The following is an 18711-nucleotide window of genomic DNA, read 5'->3' on the forward strand; positions in this document are numbered from 1 at the left end:
CGGTCAGCAGAGTACTGGTGTATTTGAATCCAAAAAGAAACCAGCTAGGAATAATGGATAAGCAGGACTCTTCTGAAACTTTCAAAAGCACTACCCTATTGACATGTACAGGCAAGAAATGATATGCCACAAGAGTATAATCTAATGTTGTTGCTGCCACATCTTGAAAGGGGTTTTAAAGTGGTAAGCGCATCTTTTCGTTTACCTGAATTACCATAGAAAATAATATCATTAAAAAAATAACTTACAAATACTCTCACAGGAAACTGAAATGACTATTTTACTTCTTACAAATAATTTTACTGTCACCTTCCATTCGTAAGGAGCAAATTATTATCTCAGCAAGTTTGTAGTAATGCACGGAAGTCGCTAGGCTGGGGGTTTTTAGTGCGATTGTTTTTAACTTGGATCCCCGTGCTTGGGATACAAAGACATTTCAGTTAGGAGTCACGGCTGATAGATGTGTCTAACTGTGCTGCACTACTTTCCTCTCATGCCTGTAATAGAACATTTTCAATGTATATTTCTCAACGGTAGTCATAGTGTTCTGAATTTAATGTCTACAGTTAGGAACACTAGCCAAAGCAGAATCAATTGGTGGCTGATGGGATGGTAGGACACCTTAATGGTAATAGTTCAGAGTGGATGTCTATAAATGATTGCAGCCTTTAATCCTTTCTGATCATCCACACCTATGCAAATTATGTAAAAAATTAAATTAGGCTGACATATGTTTTGTATCCTATGAGAAGACGAACCATCGCCATTTGAAAAAATGAAATCAATCTCGGTATAGATTTTATTCAGTTCATCAAAATATGCAAAAAAAATTACAATGCACATTTGGAATACAATTTGCATTCTCTACTGTTCCACTTTTGAAACACAACTCTTCTCTTTTTATTTAAGCTCTCCAAGAAAGTGCATGTGTTTTCCAGCTATCTCTTGACTACTGCACTCCTTTCTCCAGCCACGCTCCCTCTCAGCGGTGTGCTTCTCCCTCAACCTCTTCCGTGTTATGCTTGCCCTTGTGTGCTTCCCGCTTGCGTTGCTTTCTCACCCATATGCTGAACCCCAACAGCTCCACGTTCCTCTCTCCAGTCCGTGTAATTCTATTTCCCCCCAAGCTCCTTGTTCCTCTCTCTCCCGGGCTACTGCCCGCCACCCATAATACTGCTTTCCCTACTCACGCCCGTCTTGTTTCTGCCCCTCCACCCTGTGTTTCTTCTTCCCCAGTGTTGCTTCACCCACTGCAGTGATTTCTTCTCTGACCATGCTCTCCATGTTGCTTTCCCCTATGCTTTCTGTGTTGCTTCCTCCCTACCAACACCTAAAAAAAAAAGAAAATGCGATTCTGCTGCTTTTAAAACATGTTTATTTGCCTTACCAATCGGATCTGCAATGAAAAAGAAAAAAAAGCCCCTGCAACCTTTTGTAGAGCCTTTTCTGTTTACCTTTTAGCCATTCTACACAGCATTGTGGATGCTGTGAAACATAGCTAGAAACCATTGCAACAGCCATTAGACCCCAAATTGGTCCCAAAGGCGTTATCTACTAGCTTTGCCAATGCTTGTTGTAATATGGGACTATATATGTGTAGTGAGGATGGATTTCAAAGACATTCTTCGGGGGATATTTAGTGAACACCTAGCCTCTCAAATTAGGAGTATGGTCAACAAGGAATGTAATAAAAGTATCGGAGGCTATATTAGCTTGGCATTGTGGTATATGTCTGAGTGCTTAATCAATGTAATGTCTGGATGATTATTTAATTAAAGGTGTGTTCTGATTACTTTAACAGTCAGATGCATCAACATTTATTAAGTGTTCTAACCCTACACCACGGGGGCCACCAAGGTATTGTGTGTGGTTAACTTTAAATATTCTGTCTCCATTTATGGCTATTGTCAATTTTCTTTTCATTTCAGCATCTGGCTTTTTTTTAATAATGCTTACTATAGAATATTTGCATTAAATAATTACTGTCATGAGTTAATCTTGAGCATATTGTTTACCATCATTTTATTTGGTATAGTACCAGAATATTAGGTTTTAAATATCATGCTACAAAAAACATGTAGCCATAATAAAGATTAAAAAAGTATTCTGAAGATAATTATATATGGGATACAGTACCCACACCATACTTTATAAGGATATTTCAAATCATCAAGGTATTCCATAACTTTCCAGAGGAACAAGGCCAACTGTTGAGTTCCTTCATAAAGTATGGGACTCCAAGGTGACTTGTGATATCTTTTTAGTGTGTGTCGGAGAATATTTTATTCCTTATTATACATGGTCATACCATCATCCTTCCTACAGACCGCATAAATCCTTCAAGTCTTGCTCTTTGATATGTATGAAAAAGTATGTTTGGCCACATAAAGAATAAAAAGCAGAATCTGTAGTGACATGAAGAATGAAAAGCAGAATTTGTAGTGCTCAAATAAATACACCAAAATTGGATTAGTAATTTGCAAAAAGATAACAACATTAGTTTAATGTAAATCAGATTAAAAACTACTTGAGCTCAGAATGTGCAGAAACATGCAGAGGGATTCTATCTTTCCTGTAATGACCAACTGTGTGCAAAATACAAACAAGTTGTTATTAATAACTACTATGTGGTTATCAATGTTTATTTTAGAAAAACAGATCAGAAAAAGGAAAATCCTGTTTTTGTTGTGTAAAGTGCAGTTGTAATTATGCTCAGTAACCCGTGCTTCCCTTTAGCTACTAACTCCTACAGCAGGTAAGAACTCGGCTGTAATAAGTTATCACAGTTGGGCAGCTACATTATTTGTATTATTATTGCAGGTGACTAGACATGTCACAACTCAAATGTAATAGAGAAATTAGATGTACTTTTATACAGAGTTTGCAGGCTCCCTTGTAATACATGTATATACAGGATTACTGTATTTAACTCCCCATCTATGTAACTCGCTAATATATATTTATGTATATATATATATATATATATATATATATATTGAACAAGGGCACAGCCGGTGCCCGAAATGCGTCTGACGAGGCTTTGCACCCTGCATGCACAAATAAATTTCAACACGTAAAATTACCTGAAGTCTGGCTGTGGCGTTATTTGGTGTCCCGTTTTCTTGTCCGCACGTCAAGTGCTTTACGTGACAGGCTGGAGTTCATATATATATATATATACACGTATATATATATATATCATCAAGATACACAGACGTGGAATAAAGATCAGAAAATCCAGACTTTCCTACAAATAATTACTTTCACGTTTGTTTGGTAATTGAAATTCTGGCCTCAATATTTTTGTAAAACAATGTGTGTGATCCATTTCAGACCTACACTTTTTTTTTTTATAAATTATTGGAAATTATACCAGAAGACTCATTCCCTTTTTAAAGCTGAATTTTGTGCTCAGCTTGCTATCAAAAGCTGAAATGCTTTGTAACTTTGTGAAGCCTCTTACAGTCTTTCAATGCGCCTCGTGAAACTGCTCAGAGCTTAGGTCTGAGGAGACCTCTTGCCCATTGCTGCCCTGTGTAGCTTCACTGTGGAGAGAAACTGCTCACACTTATCATTTAAATAACTGGTGTTGGGATGGACAATTCACTCGCACGGTGATGGACGTGAACTCCTGCCTCGAGAGCCCCAGCTGCAATGATGTTTAGATTCCCTGTGTTGCTCTTTGTTCTTATGGGTGAACACGGATCATGCATGTGCACCATGACATAGGCCTGTCTCACGGATTGCGGTCTTTTTGGACCAGCAGGGGCACCATGTGTGGAGTGAAGTCAGCGATCATGTATGCCAGGTGGGCTGCAGTTATGATTTCTGCTGTGCCGATCGGGCTGTAGCCTGTGTACAGAGTGACAACAGTGAACCCTAATGCTGGTGGAGGGTGACCAAGAAAAGGCAAGGAGCGTGGTCTGTTTGAAACCATTGTGACCCATGCAGTCCCAAGCCCTGACTGAGAACCAGCACCAGGGGTGTCACATTTTCCCCCCAACTCACTTGTGGGGAGGATCTCAGGAAACACACCAGCCTCGGTGGAGCATCGAGGACCCCGGCCGCTGCCTCCGCAGGGCCGTGTGTGAGGAACTGGTCGACACCAGACTGCTGCCCCTCGAGAGCTGCGTGTGAAGAACTCACCAAAGTCAGCCATTGCAGCTTCAGCGCCCGCAACGGGGATGAGCTATGACACTCAGGTCGAGCAGGTACTGCTAGTTAGGGTAAGACTTATTTATTGGCCAGACGACCCTGGGGGAATTTGCCTGCCATATTGCCCACAGAGATGGAACAATTTTTACTTTAATAAGAGTCACAGTGGGACTCCTGAGACTCGAACTACTAGTGGGGCTTGTCGACCAAGAGTGCCCTAACCCTGCTTCAATTTAGGAAAGGGCCGTAGACACACCTTCTTAAATAACCATATTATGACAACGTGATAGCCTTGTCCCCAACTGTCAGAACGCAGCTACCTCAAAAATCGCTCATTGTCTATATATTTGCATTTGCTCATGTACAATGCTTTTGACTATTTTTATTCTATACAATCACTACATGCATACATGTAGACTCATACCCACCTATGTACATATATGCACATAGATATTTACCGTAAAATACTGAGTGGTGGAGCACAACAGATTGTACTTATCTAGTGGAGGTACCTTTTTGTGAACTGTTAAACCATTATGATTTTCATTATCTTTCCCTTAGCTGCATCACTCTACAATAACAGTGTTTTTACATAATGGCTTAGAATTTGAGGCAGGGGACAGCAGAGTCTTTGAACAAAATAGTGACTGTCAAAATGTATAACATCTGTTTTTACCTGCAACTACGGGCTCAATTAAATATATTTTTTAAAGCATTGCCCTATATCAGTTAAAACATGATACCTCAACTAAAAGAGTGAAATTAAAATTAAAATAGCTCAAAATGTAGATGCTTTTTATATATATATAGGCGTCCTTCCCTTTCAGGCACTTGTCCCTAGCCTGGAACATAGATGCATTACTTGTGTCCTTCCATTGTTTTTTTAGGCTCTACGTGTTTCGGTGTTTAAGACTCTACCAGAGTGTGCCCTTTGTTGCAGGCTCCCTTGTGCAGCTCTCCCCCACTTGCTCTCCTTCGTCTATGCTTTTGCTTTCCCCACACGTTCTCCCTCCCCTGCATAGTTGCTAGCCTACAACAGCCTTCCCTATTCAATGTGTTTGCTTGCCACACCAGCGCTCGCTTCCTCATGTTGTTGCTTGCTCCCACATGCCCGCGATAACAACAAGCATTGGCATAGCCAATAGGTCTTGTCTTTGGGACCTTATAAGTGTTTAACCATGCAACACTTGATGTTGTTGCACCAAGGATATTGTGCGGCATAACTCAACACTTATAAGGTCCCAAAGGCGAGACCCATTGGCTATGCCAATGCTTGTTATATACTGGGACTGCATCAAAAGAAATGTAATAACTGCGGATTCCTGTTTTATGCACATGCCTCCCTTACTGCATATGACTTTTTAACTGCTTTTTAACTTTAATCACTAGTCTGTCTTTCGCTGCTTTTATAAACATACTTGGACAACATTATAAGAAATGTATTAATTGCTGCTCCCCGCATTTTGCACATGACATTTTAACTTATTTTCACAAGTTCTTTTCTAGCACTGCTTTCATTGTAAATAATTAAACAATCGCATCCACAAGATATTTTTAGGACTGTTCTCATTGTAAAGATTTAAAATAATCAGGGACAAAAAACTATCATTATTACTCTTCTTATACTAAATGTAGGGAGGTACAGGAATTGTTAGCTGCAAAGTGCAGCGGGTACACAGCGGTCTGTAATTATGCTTACCCAAGAAGCCAAGAGTTTGTTTTGCTCATTCTGTGTAGCTTCCGTGCCATCGGTGGGCCACGATGCAACTTCACTGTTCTAAGGATGAGTACATTGTGGGCGACCACTTACATCAGACCCAGTAATATGACCTTGTGGTTGGTGGTTACAGCATATCACACTGGCAAGCACAGTGTGGGTCAAACTATGTAGAGGGAAAGAGTGTGAGGATGAGACATTCTCCAGTGTGATAAAAAATGTCTTTTATGTGACTTGTTGTGGCTCTGAGAGCACTCTGTTACCTTACTCTAAACACAGGGAGTAGCCAAGTAAGCTCTGCACAAAAGCTGTGCAGAAGCAGACAGATCAATGGTGGCGCTGTTACTGTGTGCTATCTAAAATAGAAGAGTTTGGGCTCAGATGTACTACTGATCAGCGCTTGGTGCATGTTGCATAGTGTCTGCGATGCAATTTGGCCAAATCTTTGCGCTATGCCAAACGTATTAATCTGGAAATGGGCAAGGAGGCTGGTGGAAAAAATCTGCAGAAATCCTGCCTCATGGGGCTTATTCATGGGGCAGGCAGGTTTCCTTTTGTGAATCCTCGCAAAAGGCTGCTTTGCTCTGGTATTTTAACACCTGTCCTATAAAGGGAAAGAGGTTGCAATGCCAAAAAAGTGGAACTTTGTGAAAGGCTTATGAGGATGAGCAGAAGTTGCTGGCTCTTCTCGATACCCACTGCTGTTATTCACGCAGTAGAAGCAGTCCCTCTCAGACTGCTCTGATTCTGTGATAGTACGAGCAGTCACAAACTACAGAATCTTTTTTCAAGCTGCAATGGGGGTACCTCTTCACAACGGCTTCTCCTTGTAATTCACAAAAAACTGCAATAGTGACATAAAGTAATTTTAATACTTTGTTTTTTCGCCCTGCGAAAGAATGCCATTTTAAAAAGATCTGTTTTATAAGGTCAAAACATTTAATGCATCAACATTGTTATGTATGGGTTTTTCACCAAGAGAACGCAGCCCAAATGTTTGCATGTGGGGAACCCCATAACAACCAGCTCCCTCTTTTTTGGGCCCAAGGGCACCAGCTATGGGATGCAGAAAGGGGATGCGATTGATTAAATAGGCCAAAGGATAAGGTCCTTGAATTTTAAAAGCCAACAAAGGGAAACGGCTGCATAAAAACACGTAGATTTCAGGGAAACTAGTATTTATTTTTAAATATGAAAGGACGTACAGAAAGATTCGACAATACTGTGCATGAGCTGGGGCACATTGTTTTAAAGCTGCCGCAATAACATAGCACAAACTTCAGGATATTATTTTTTCACTGGCATAATTAATTTTTCTATCACTAATGTCTGCTTGAAGTATTTTAACCACTGTGAAATACTTCGTTACTATTCTTTCTCACTTGTGTTTTAGCCTCAAAATTATTATTTATTTGCTTTCTAATCCTCTCTTATTTCTATGCAACATTGTCTTTATATTTCACACACATATACACACACACACATACATACATACACACAAAAGATAAAATGTCTAATTCTTTCTGGTCAAACTTTGCGATATTTAACCACTGGTACTTGAAAATGTTTCTTTATGCTGTTATTTTTATCATTCTAATATTCGTCCAAAGGATGCTACGATCTATCATTAAATTTAAAAAAAAAGTCAAACTAAAAAAAAACAGTAGAATGTCTGACACTATTCAAAAACGCTTTTGTTCAATAGAATCAAACTGTGAACATTTTATGATGCGTTCATGTCTTTTTCTTTCCGAAACACAGAAGCAGAAACACGTGGCTAGACCACAGGGCCAGATAATAATTGCCTCGCTGTGAATGAAGAGCAGATGTCATGGCGGAGACGCTATATGAAAACACGTTTACTTTCAAGGCGCTTCCTTGTCTGCGTCAGGTCAGATTCCATGCAGCGACCCGACAATGCCCCCGCCGAGCGGCACAGAGGGACACAATGCAGATCTGGGACCGCCCCGTGCACGTCACAGAAGCCATATGGCAAATCTGAGCTTGTCGCCTGAGCTCCGAGAATCACTTCACGCTTTAAGCCCCTCAGCCGGGCTAATGTGCCCATCTGCTAATGCGGTTTGCTAGCGAGGTGAACCGAGTTGTTTACCACAAATACTTCTACGTGGAAGATCACAGCTTAAGAGATATTAATTACTGGGGTTTAACACATAATAAAACACTGGTAACTAACGCAACTTTTCTAGTTTTGAAACAAGGAGGAAGAAACCGAGAGGCTCATTCCAGGTTTCCAGGATCTAACAGCTGGCAATTTCGACAGGAGAAAATACTCACACTGCATGGTTACTCCCAATTACAAGTTTTCCTGTCCAAAATTATGTATAACATGCAGTAATCCCCTGTTATTTACCAGTAATCTTCATTGCTCGGAGTCCAGGTCGTCCCACTCCATTCCTTACGCATGAGCAGCTCGCCTGCTCCCCAGAACCTATCACCTAGCTGAGGTCAAAATACTTCCCCCAATATGGCGCTGCCTACCTAGCATGCATAAAGGGTAAAAGCAGGTCACTAAGCCAGCCTGAGAATATTAAAGAAACTCACAAGAAAGAAAAACAAAAAAATCACCATAAACAGAAACCAGGGAGGGAGGGACGGGATCAGAAAAGGAATGGGAAAACCTGGACTCGGAGTGATGAAGGTTACCGGTAAGTAACCGGGCAATACCTCTTGTCATTCTTCCTGTCCCATTCCTTTCACATAAGCCCATACCAAGGAACATGGTGATTGATTCACATAGAAAACAAGGATGATTCAAAACACAGAATTTATTAATTAATGCAAAACAGCATAAATTGCAGATTATGTACAGATGACAAACATGAGCCCCAAAAGTCTGAGGATGCAGCCATACCCAACTGAAACTGGGACCATGTAGAGAATTACAAATGTCATGAAATGAGACCCCCTTAAACATCGCCCTGAATGAAGAAACACTTCGAGTGGATTGCCCCTGGGCGGAAGATGAAAGAGACAGGTGAGCAGCCTCATATGACAAATATCACACTTCACCCACATAGTCAAAGTGGACAAAGAAGGCTTAAGATCCTTCCCAGTGAGACCAGAAGTGAGAAAGAACAAATTTCTCTGCTGAAAAGATCTGGTACGGTCCAGGTAGATGCGAAGGTGTCTCAAAACATCCAAAGAATAGATAATCTCCTACTCCGGAGAAGAAGGGTTAGGATAAAAAAAACAAAAACGGAAGGACAATATTCTTTTAACAGCGGAAATCCGACAATACCTTGGGCAAATTTTTTTTACTAGGGCGCAAGATCACCTTGTTGGGACAGAAACGGGAAAAAGGGAGAGATGCCAACAAAGCCTCAATATTATCAACCCTGCGATCAGAAGAAACTGCCAACAATAACAAAACCTTAGCGGAAAGAAACTTAAGGTCAATTGAAGAAAGAGGATCAAACAGAGGACCTGTCAACGCCTGAAGCACCAACGGAAGAACCCAAGGGGGGACCGGTGAGTGGGAAACAGGACACTGTAGCATAATAATCCTCAAGAGGCGTGACACCAAGGGAGAGACACATGACATATCGAAACCTCTGAAGGCAAGAATGCTGGCCCACTGGACAGGAAGAGTAGAGACCACCAGAACCAACATAAAAGCATCCCTTAAAATTTCGAATGCCCTGATAAGATCACAGGAAACGGAAGACACCCCTGTCCCCCAACACCTAGAGTCGTCGTTTTTTCAATGATGACTGTAAGACTTTAGGGTGGAAAGCAGACGAGACAACGGGATGGTCTGAGTCGACTCAAGTGAACAACCCTGAGCCAACAATGTCAACCTCTTAAGTGCCATACCCATAGCCGGAGGTACAAGAGAGAGGACGTGCTGAGAAGCAGTGCTCGCAACCGATACGGATGAAAGAAAAAACACCAATGGATACCCGGCCATACCCTACAGAAGGGGAAACCAAGGTCTCTGGGGCCATTCCAGGATGATTAGCAGAACCTCCGCCTGATCCACCCGAATTTTCCTGAGAACCCTGGAAATCAAGTAAAATAGGGAAAGTGCAAACAGGAGTCCCTGGGACCTCGGGATGGAGAATGCATCTATCACCCTGACTGACCTCAAAGGAATCAGGCCGCAAAACTGAGGGTGAAAGCCAGTCTATTCCAAGGCAAACGATCCAGCCAGGGAAGGCCAAACTTGGAGAAAATCTGCTGAAACAGAAGGGGCAAAAGAGAGCATTGAACATCGCCGCTGGGGGGCCAAATACCCCCCCCCCCTTCTTTGTGTTTTCCAGGAGGTATGCATCCACTCCTTTTGATTCATGTATTATTTCTTTCACCAGCAGAGAAACGAAAGTTTAAGGGCCCCCCATGCACTGTGCAGGGAGAGGCCCCTGCTCTGGAATTCATACGGAGCGCTCAGGTTTAAGTACTGGGCTGAGGGGCCCCCTGCAGCTCCCGCACCGCCGGGGATGCGGAGGCCTGTGTCACGCCCCTGTCTTTCCCTTTCTCACAGGCCTACCACAAGAGTCCACATTGCATGGGACGGGACCTTTATGATACATTCTCACACCGTCCCACTAGAGTAGGTGAGGATTGCATGATGAATTGCCAATGATCCTTTGGACTATATATGACATGAAACATATTGACCACTTTCACACCAAACACACTGCCTTAAGCTCAAGTGGGTATAATTTTCCCCCTTCAGCTATGACCCTTTAGTCGTTTGTTTTTAACTCGTAGCATTGGGACCCTACCAATAAAATACTCTGTGCGATTCTGATAGCTATTTTTAATTCACACACACTATTCCCGATCTTTACTCACTACACATACGCCTGCTACCAATTTTCAGCTTCACTACGGCAACAAGAGAAGATCTCTGGCAAAGAGCCCTCTCATCAATGCCAGCCTATCGAAGAGCTGCCCTATGATGAAGCAGGACACCCCTCGGGGTGTGAGAGGGCCCTTGCTCCTAACTGGAACCACCCCACCTACACCTTCTCTGTCCCCTACATACACTTGGTACCCCAGAGCTCACCCTAACCCCTCCCCCTTTTCCTCCTTCCCAATGGAACTGCATACACCCAATCTTGCTATAACAATACAGGACCTGTATGCTGGACCTACCAAGCCCCAGTTCCTCCCTCTGTGATGGATCCGATATGTTCTACCACTGGTGACAAAAGAAGCGAAGCCAACCAGAGGGGATGGATAGTCATTGCTTTGGAGAAGGAGTGGTTGAGGCCCCAAGTGACTAAGACCGGCATTTGTCACATCCAGGGCCCCCACGGCCATGTCTCCTGACTCGAAAGAGTTGGCTAGCCCCTCTAGCTGGAGGATAGACAATGGTACGGCGATATACAAAACCTCTCCCCCTGGAGGGAGGGCGAACTGGAGCAACCAGTTCTTATTCTTGTCTGACTGCTTTACCATCTCCTCAAGTTGTGGTTCAAACACCCTGAATCCTCAAAATGTAGCTTCAAGAGGGCAGATTTCTGTGCAGCATCCATCTTCCACACCTGCACCTATATATGGCAACATGCAGCAATGGAAGCCCTTGATGTTGGTGCTGCGAACCCAAATTATCAAACTAGATGTTGGACAAGTAGCGGATATGGAGCTCCATGAATGGCAGCAGAGAGGTAGTATCTCCTCCCTCACTCATCTGCTGTGCCAGAGACTGGAAGTACTTAAATGGGGATTGGACCATATAATTTGTATCGGCCATAGCCCTGATAGAAAAACTGGAGGCGACTTAAGAGCTATTCAGGCCCCTCGCACCTTTTTATCCACAGGGTCGGAAGGAAGGGTGTCATCTGAAAGCATCATGCTCTGTGAAGAAAGTCCAGCCTTTGAGTTATCCACCTTGATGGATTGCGGGAATTCTTCTGAAAACCCCTCCAAAGCATACCGTTTGTCCAAAAATTGATGGAATGCCGATTTATCAATATCACTCCAGTCATTAGAACATAGTTTGTGAACCGTACTGTGCAAGGGCAAAAATTCAGGGTCAGGGTGCTGATATTGTGTGAAAAATTCATCCTCAATGTAAAGAACAAGTTAGTTGCCTTCAGTAACAACTTATCTGGTACAGACTTTTTTATTTAAACTTCTGTTTACTGGCATTTTTTCCAACGTATTTACAGTGTCCAGCATGGCATCATGAAATAACATAGTCTAAGGCACAGTAAGGACCTGTCTTCAGCATTACAGATATTTCTGCAGTCTCCTTTATCATGACATCAAGTAAATATGTTTGCTGTGTGCAGGAGACGTCCCCTTACTTTTACGAAGGGGGGTAATCAAACAGTGCATCATGAGGATATACAGTACAGTCATAAAGGTAGCTAATTAGTCAAACAGGGGTATGGAAAAAAAGAAGACTAGTAGAGGCTTAGGGCTTATATGGACTCTGGTGACGTCGCATAAGTGGGTGACGTCAGCGCGGAGTCGCACAACGCCCTCTGCAGTCTGATACCTGTGGAGAATTCTACGGCTAGACGTCTCTATCAGATAGCTGCTTAATGAGGCGTGGTAAAAAATTGACTTGATATTATCGGGGAAAGGAAGAAGACCCAGGCTCATAGTATATTCACCAACATGCAATATGGTGGTAATGTATAGCCTTTGTAGCAAATATCGTTGCACTGCTCTCACTGGGAACCTATTATGATATGGGTAAAATGTTCTTGTGTGTGCCACAGTGCTCCTTCAAACAGAGAACATGCAGCCTACTATGTTAAATGTGCTGCCGTCATGGTAGCAGAGAACTTGTGCTGCCCTTAAGGCAGAGCATCCAAGTAAAACACGGAATGACTGCTTCAAAGCAGCTCCATCCAGAATGCTTCAAGCGTAAGAACGTGAATTTCCATATTGTGTTGACTTCTACTGAAATGCGAGCTAGTTTTAGTATGTTGCCTCATTTTCATATTCCTGTTTATTCAGTAAAAAGTGTTCTGCCAAAAATGAGAACCGTACTGCGTTCCTACAACATCTTAACATGAAATGGTTCTGTAGGCCTCTTGTTTGACTGCTGTCGGCTAGGACTTTCTAAAGGTACATGATATGTTCTTCATAAATGTATCCTCTGTTACAAATGGAAATTGACTTCAACAGGCAATAAATGAACAAAGTAGAATTTCACTTGTAAACATAAGCAATTCACTTGCATTGCTATCTGCTAAATATGAGAGCATCCACAAAGCTAATTTTTTTGTTCTGGATCATGTATGATTCAATCTAAGCTTCTAAACAGTTTGGTTGACTTAAGATGGGGGCACTGCTCACATCTATGCTTGGATATCCTTGTCAAATGAGTTCCAACAACAGCAAAAACACACTTTAGAAGCTGATTTTATTTTCTTTTATGTGGGCTTGGGTGTTTTTTTAAAGCAGTATTCTACTTTACCAGGCGGATATATGCTTAAGTGTTGTTGGGAAACTTATACCTTTCACTTAACAATAGAGCCAACTCAGTGGTTCCCCATTTTCTTTTTCACACTAATCTCCATTTACAACACAGGATTTCAGAAAACGATTTGTGCCTAGAACCTCTTTTCCAGCCATTGTCCTCTCATATTTGTGCACTCAAATTCACAAAAACCATTGCAACCCAAAACATTTTTGGGAATAATCCACCTTTGAATTTTGGGGTCAATACTGAACAACTTTCAATCAATAAACTCTCAAAAAGCCATCTTTATCCACCCGTAAGACCTATTGAGTATGTCTTGTTGTGTGTGTCAGCATTCACCATAGCACCTTGATGGCTTTCCTGACAATATACCATTGAAGGTAGTTATTGTAAAAAATATATAAAATTCACTGTCACGGATTGCAAAACATTGCAGTGAGGTCACACTGGAAATAAGTGGCAACCATCCGATGATGCACACATACTCTGATTTTTCAGCAGCGTAATAAAGGTGACCTTTGGCGACTTAGGTGAGTGACTGCTACAGTTCAGACAAATAACAAAAAAAAACATTTGTTCCTTCGTCCGTGGCATCGAGAGGATTAAGAGCCTTCTCATGTGTGTGTTATGTCCAATAAACCATGAGTGTGAAAGAAGAGGACTTTGTTCAGGAAGCAATCACAAACAAAAAGATACCGCAATAAGCATTTGCTTACCGTCCTCCAATGACATCGAAAAGATGCTGCCAGCGATCATTGATTTTACTGAGCTTGTTGTCAATCTCTGTAGATCTCGTCTGGTTACTGGCCATGATAAGTTGGTCTCCCATTTGTTTCAAATGCAGTTTATTTTCACTGAACACATTTATTTCTTCAACGCAGTCCTGACAAAGACATCAATCAATCCCAAATCAAGTTAGATAGTACTCACTTTAAAAATGTATGTCGTTTTTAATATAAACTTGTGGTGGAAGTTGAGAAATAATATTTTTTAACATTTCATGGTTGAACACAAGCTTGTTAAAGGTGGAAGATACAGTACACCAAGCGAGGGCTTCGACCATTTAACCATAGACAGCAAAAGAACACATTTCCCACTCAACGCCTATCCCAGAACTCCAGGAGACAGATTAACTGCAGGTGGAGGCAGGAAGACCATTATTACATATAATTTACTGACCGGGTTGTAAAGTTCATTGATAGTTCAGTAAAGATGGCATTGTAGACAGTCTTTTTTATCTCCTTGTTATTGTTTTACTCTACCACTTGGAGGCATCAGAATAACATTTTGATTTTTCTTACCAAGAGGCAGCTGTAATTCACTTCACTCATATAGGTCTAGTACTTTGTATTTGTCACTCATACCAATATCTTCACTAGGATTCATAAGGACTGTGTCAACAAAACACCTCAAGAGGTCCTCTCTACCGAAGAGAGCTGTAGCCCACACCATTTGTCCTGCTGTGAGAGGGACCCCATGATGAAGCATGCCACCTTAGGGATGGTGAGGGTTCTCAACATAAATAAAAAATATTTTTCTTGAATACGGGCATACACCTTATCACTCTACCATGCGTACCTCGTTGTGTTTTGTTTGAAGTTAGTGGCACGCATTTGGTTTGGTCACTTGCTGAGTGTTTTTTGTGGACTACATTCCAAATTGTGTACTTTTGAAAAATACATTTGGAAAATAATGCATATAGTTCAATTTTCACATCAAGGTATTCTGGTGTGTTTATCCAAGGTCTCAAATAAGTGGTTATCACTTTTTTATTTACTCTTTCACAATGACCTCATTAACGTGGCATGATTTCTGGGCAGGCAACGATAGCCTTAGGAGCTTGAAGAAAGTAATTAGTTACAGTGGAGGAAATGAATGCATGAATGTTTAAAATAACCTCAACTACAGCTGTGGCTATTGAGAGGGTGCAAAGGATAAATCCATTGGCAATTTAAAGCACCATCAACTCTTAAGTACTAGAGTGTGTTTGATATATAACAAGTGATATAATGAGTGTGCTCGTAGGTCTGGCACCCAATATATATTATGCATGTACCAGTCAAAAAATGGCACTTGAGAACCCTACAGACATTATATACACACACACACACAAATAAAACCACAACGGGAGTTCATTGTTGCATTCAGGGCTTATGATGCAGCAATGTGATAGGAGTTACTATAATGCCACTTGTTATTAATGATCAATGTAGAAATAGGAACACATACCAGATTGCAAATGGCTTAACAACAGATGTGGGTTTGATGTAAGGACTCAAGGGGTGGAGAAAGAGAACCTCTAACAGGCCAGTGGTAGTCGAACTCCATAGTAGATAAAAGAAATATAGGCAGTCTTTAAAAAACTCGTTAAAAATACAAGGACGAGTGGTCTATGCTGCATACAACTGTAGTATCATCAATCTTATACTCTGGATGAAGGCCCAAGAAGTCAAGCACACCAGCTGGAACTTAATACTGGAAAGCTGGAAAGGCTTTGAAAAGATTTGCCAGAGAGTATTAAATTACTAAACAGAATTGGTAGATACATGGCAAGTAGATAGTATGGTATTCCATTTGATTTTCAAACTAATTTATAGTGAGTATTCAATTGTCTATATATGTATATATTTCCAAAAAGATCACTATGGTGAATATGCAAAATCATGAAGGAATATGGACGAAATGCCTGCTGTGTTATACTCACAGGTGTAAATGTGTTAATTAAAGTTGATTTAAAAGCAATCTTGAATTTCTATTATTGTCATGTTTCTAAAGTAGTTATCAAGCAAAAATATAGGAAATGACTTGTCTTGTGAATATACATAAAATGACAGAAGTATTGTGAACCCATTTGAAAGTGCATTAAATGACTATGATGTAGTATGATTATCTAATTTTTAAAAAAACAAAGTGTCACAAATGTGACATGGTCATCACTTGTGAACATTTATCAAATAGACAGACGATGGTGGTTAGACTACGAACTTTCAACATGAAGAAAACTGCACAAGTGTGATTAGCTTATCCTATCTTAACTGGCCTGAAATTGGCAAAAGTGTGATGCATTGTGGATAACCATAAAAATGGCTAAATGAATCTAGTAAGACCTTTCCATTTTAACACCTCATTAGTGGTTGGTATTTAAATTTGCAGGGACACAATAAATCTAATTCTTGATCGGATGCTACCATTTTTTAATTAATTAAAATGGTAAGAATTAATCTAATGCTACCATCACTTTGGAATGTCATTAGAATGTTAGGACTGCAATTACACTACAACTTGAAAACCCTTAAAATGGCAAAAATTGGATTTAAATATCCTGTCTGAACACTCACAAGACTTCCAAACATGATTGTGCTATCCTCTTTGAACACCCATAAAATGACAGCTAGGCAATAAGGCTGTCCACTTTTTAAACTACTAAAAGGGCAGAGATGCAATAAGACAGTTCAACAGAACATCTGTAGAACAGCAGGTGTGTTTTGCCATACACTTTTAATGCCCCAAAAAAGTGTCAGACTGTCCATTTTGGACGCCCAAACAGTTTCCCAAATAAGATCTGCCTATCACTTGTGAACAATTATAAAAATGGCATAAATGTGTTTACACTATCATGTATGAACCCCATACATGGTACATGGGTTACTGAACCACTCCTTCTGAGCAAACATAAGTGAGATGACCAGAGCACTCAGTCAGTCAGTCAAAAGTACTTTATTCTGTTAACCGCATGCGTGCGGGCGGAATTCCGCCCGTACGCTGAGAATTACTAATTCGCATGTTACGTGACGAGCTGGGCTCGTCATGAGCGTGCGAGGAGGCTATGCCATGACGAGCCCAGCTCGTCATCAGCGTCGAAGGGGTTAATTAAAACCATAAAAGCATTCTATACACAAAGTTGAAAATGAGTAAAAACGAATTAGCAGCAAAGATAATACATTACTTGTAAACATTGGATAATCAAGGACAGAACCATCTAAAATGTAACATTATAAAAGCAACTTCAATTTGTTAAAATTAATTGGTATAAGCTAGATCATAAAAATCACTCTAGTTTTTTCCCTCCTTATTCTAACCGCCGCAGTAAGAAAACTTGCTATACTAAACATCTCCCAGTCATTGGATAGCAGCTGTAAATACATATGTGCTGGTTTTACTTGTAAAAAGCCTTTGTCTTTTAAAATTGGGAGGATAAAACGCTTCCGAAAATGCAAAAAGTGCTCACAAAAGAAGATAAAGTGAAAAGTTATCACATTAACATACACCCAAGTCCTCCACCCTTCTTCCTCCCGGAGGGTCAGAAAGAAGAAAATGTAGCTGATTCAAAGCACTCATATTTACCTTTTGCAACTTTTCAATCATTTCTTCTATGTTGACATCTGCTGTCTGTGACACTTTGCTTTCCATCTGAGTCAGCCACTCACATAGCTCTTTATTTTTTTCATTGAACACAGTCCAGGCATTGAGTCTATCCTCTAACTCCTGTTTCCGCAGAGACACCTGCAATAAGACCACAATTAACAGGAGCCAGGAAATCTCGACACATGCAATGACTGATCACAAATGTATTTAGAGGATGTATAAATAGAACAGTGGGTGAAGATTCCAAACCGTTCCAATTTAACACATATTTCATAACTAAGGATGCAAATTTTCACTTCTAGATGTTTTGCATTTTAGTTATCTTATCAAAAATATATATAGCTAACGATGGCGCTTACAAATTCGGATGCACTTATAAAAGCAAAAAGCAGGAGCAACCAATACACACATTTTTTACAATTCTTTTTAAATATAGTTGTTTTTCTCCTCTTAAAAAATCACGAGATAAATTTGTGCCTATTTCTTGGGATTCTTTTTTCAGTACCCATCAGCCTCCAGTGATGCCGAGAGGTTACACACCTGGCCACCAGAGTGTCAGATCTTCCACTCCCGCTGCATTAAATCTCTAGTAATACTCTTTAAAAACAGATATGTAGATCTAAACCCTGAACAGTAGCCAGTGATTTCATGTGACCCCAAGCTAGTCTTCATCCTTTCTGTGAGATGACTCCGGCCTCCAGTGAGTCAACTGATAGATAGCATGGCAGCACACAACTCATCGGCCTGTAGAATTATTTGTATAGGCTTGGTGAGTTTTTCGCTGTTTGCTCAGTACAACTAGGGTAATGTTGGGGCAAAAAAGGGCTGCTACAGGTTTTCTTGACTGCATTTCCAGCAGTACATTGCAATTTTCAATTAGCCTAGGTTGGTTGGTGGTGTGTCTGTATGCGTATGCCCAACAGGAGTGAGATCAACGTCTCTATCTGAACCTTCTCTCCCTATTTCTGTGACATTCAATTTCGCAAGCCACATAGCTAGCCCTTGCACCTGAGCAGCTAAGTACTACATTGTGAAATCCAGGGCCCTTATCCCCCAGCTCGTATCAGGC

The 18711-nt window shown here is 40.9% G+C and overlaps 1 protein-coding gene across 1 annotated transcript in view; it reads right to left on the reverse strand.

Annotated features, from left to right (window-relative positions):
- The window catches only part of SYNE2 (spectrin repeat containing nuclear envelope protein 2), a 1843566-nt gene that overhangs the window by 154861 nt on the left and 1669994 nt on the right, over positions 1-18711 (reverse strand). Inside the window, exons 131-132 of the mRNA XM_078660317.1 lie at positions 17622-17780; positions 13994-14160 (exon numbers count right to left, since the gene is read on the reverse strand). Coding sequence (XP_078516443.1) covers positions 13994-14160; positions 17622-17780 — 326 coding nt within the window. The remainder of the gene's footprint in view (positions 1-13993; positions 14161-17621; positions 17781-18711) is intronic.

This window comes from Lissotriton helveticus, chromosome 9 (genome assembly GCF_964261635.1).
Source record: "Lissotriton helveticus chromosome 9, aLisHel1.1, whole genome shotgun sequence".
In the NCBI taxonomy this organism is placed as follows: Eukaryota; Metazoa; Chordata; class Amphibia; order Caudata; family Salamandridae; genus Lissotriton; species Lissotriton helveticus.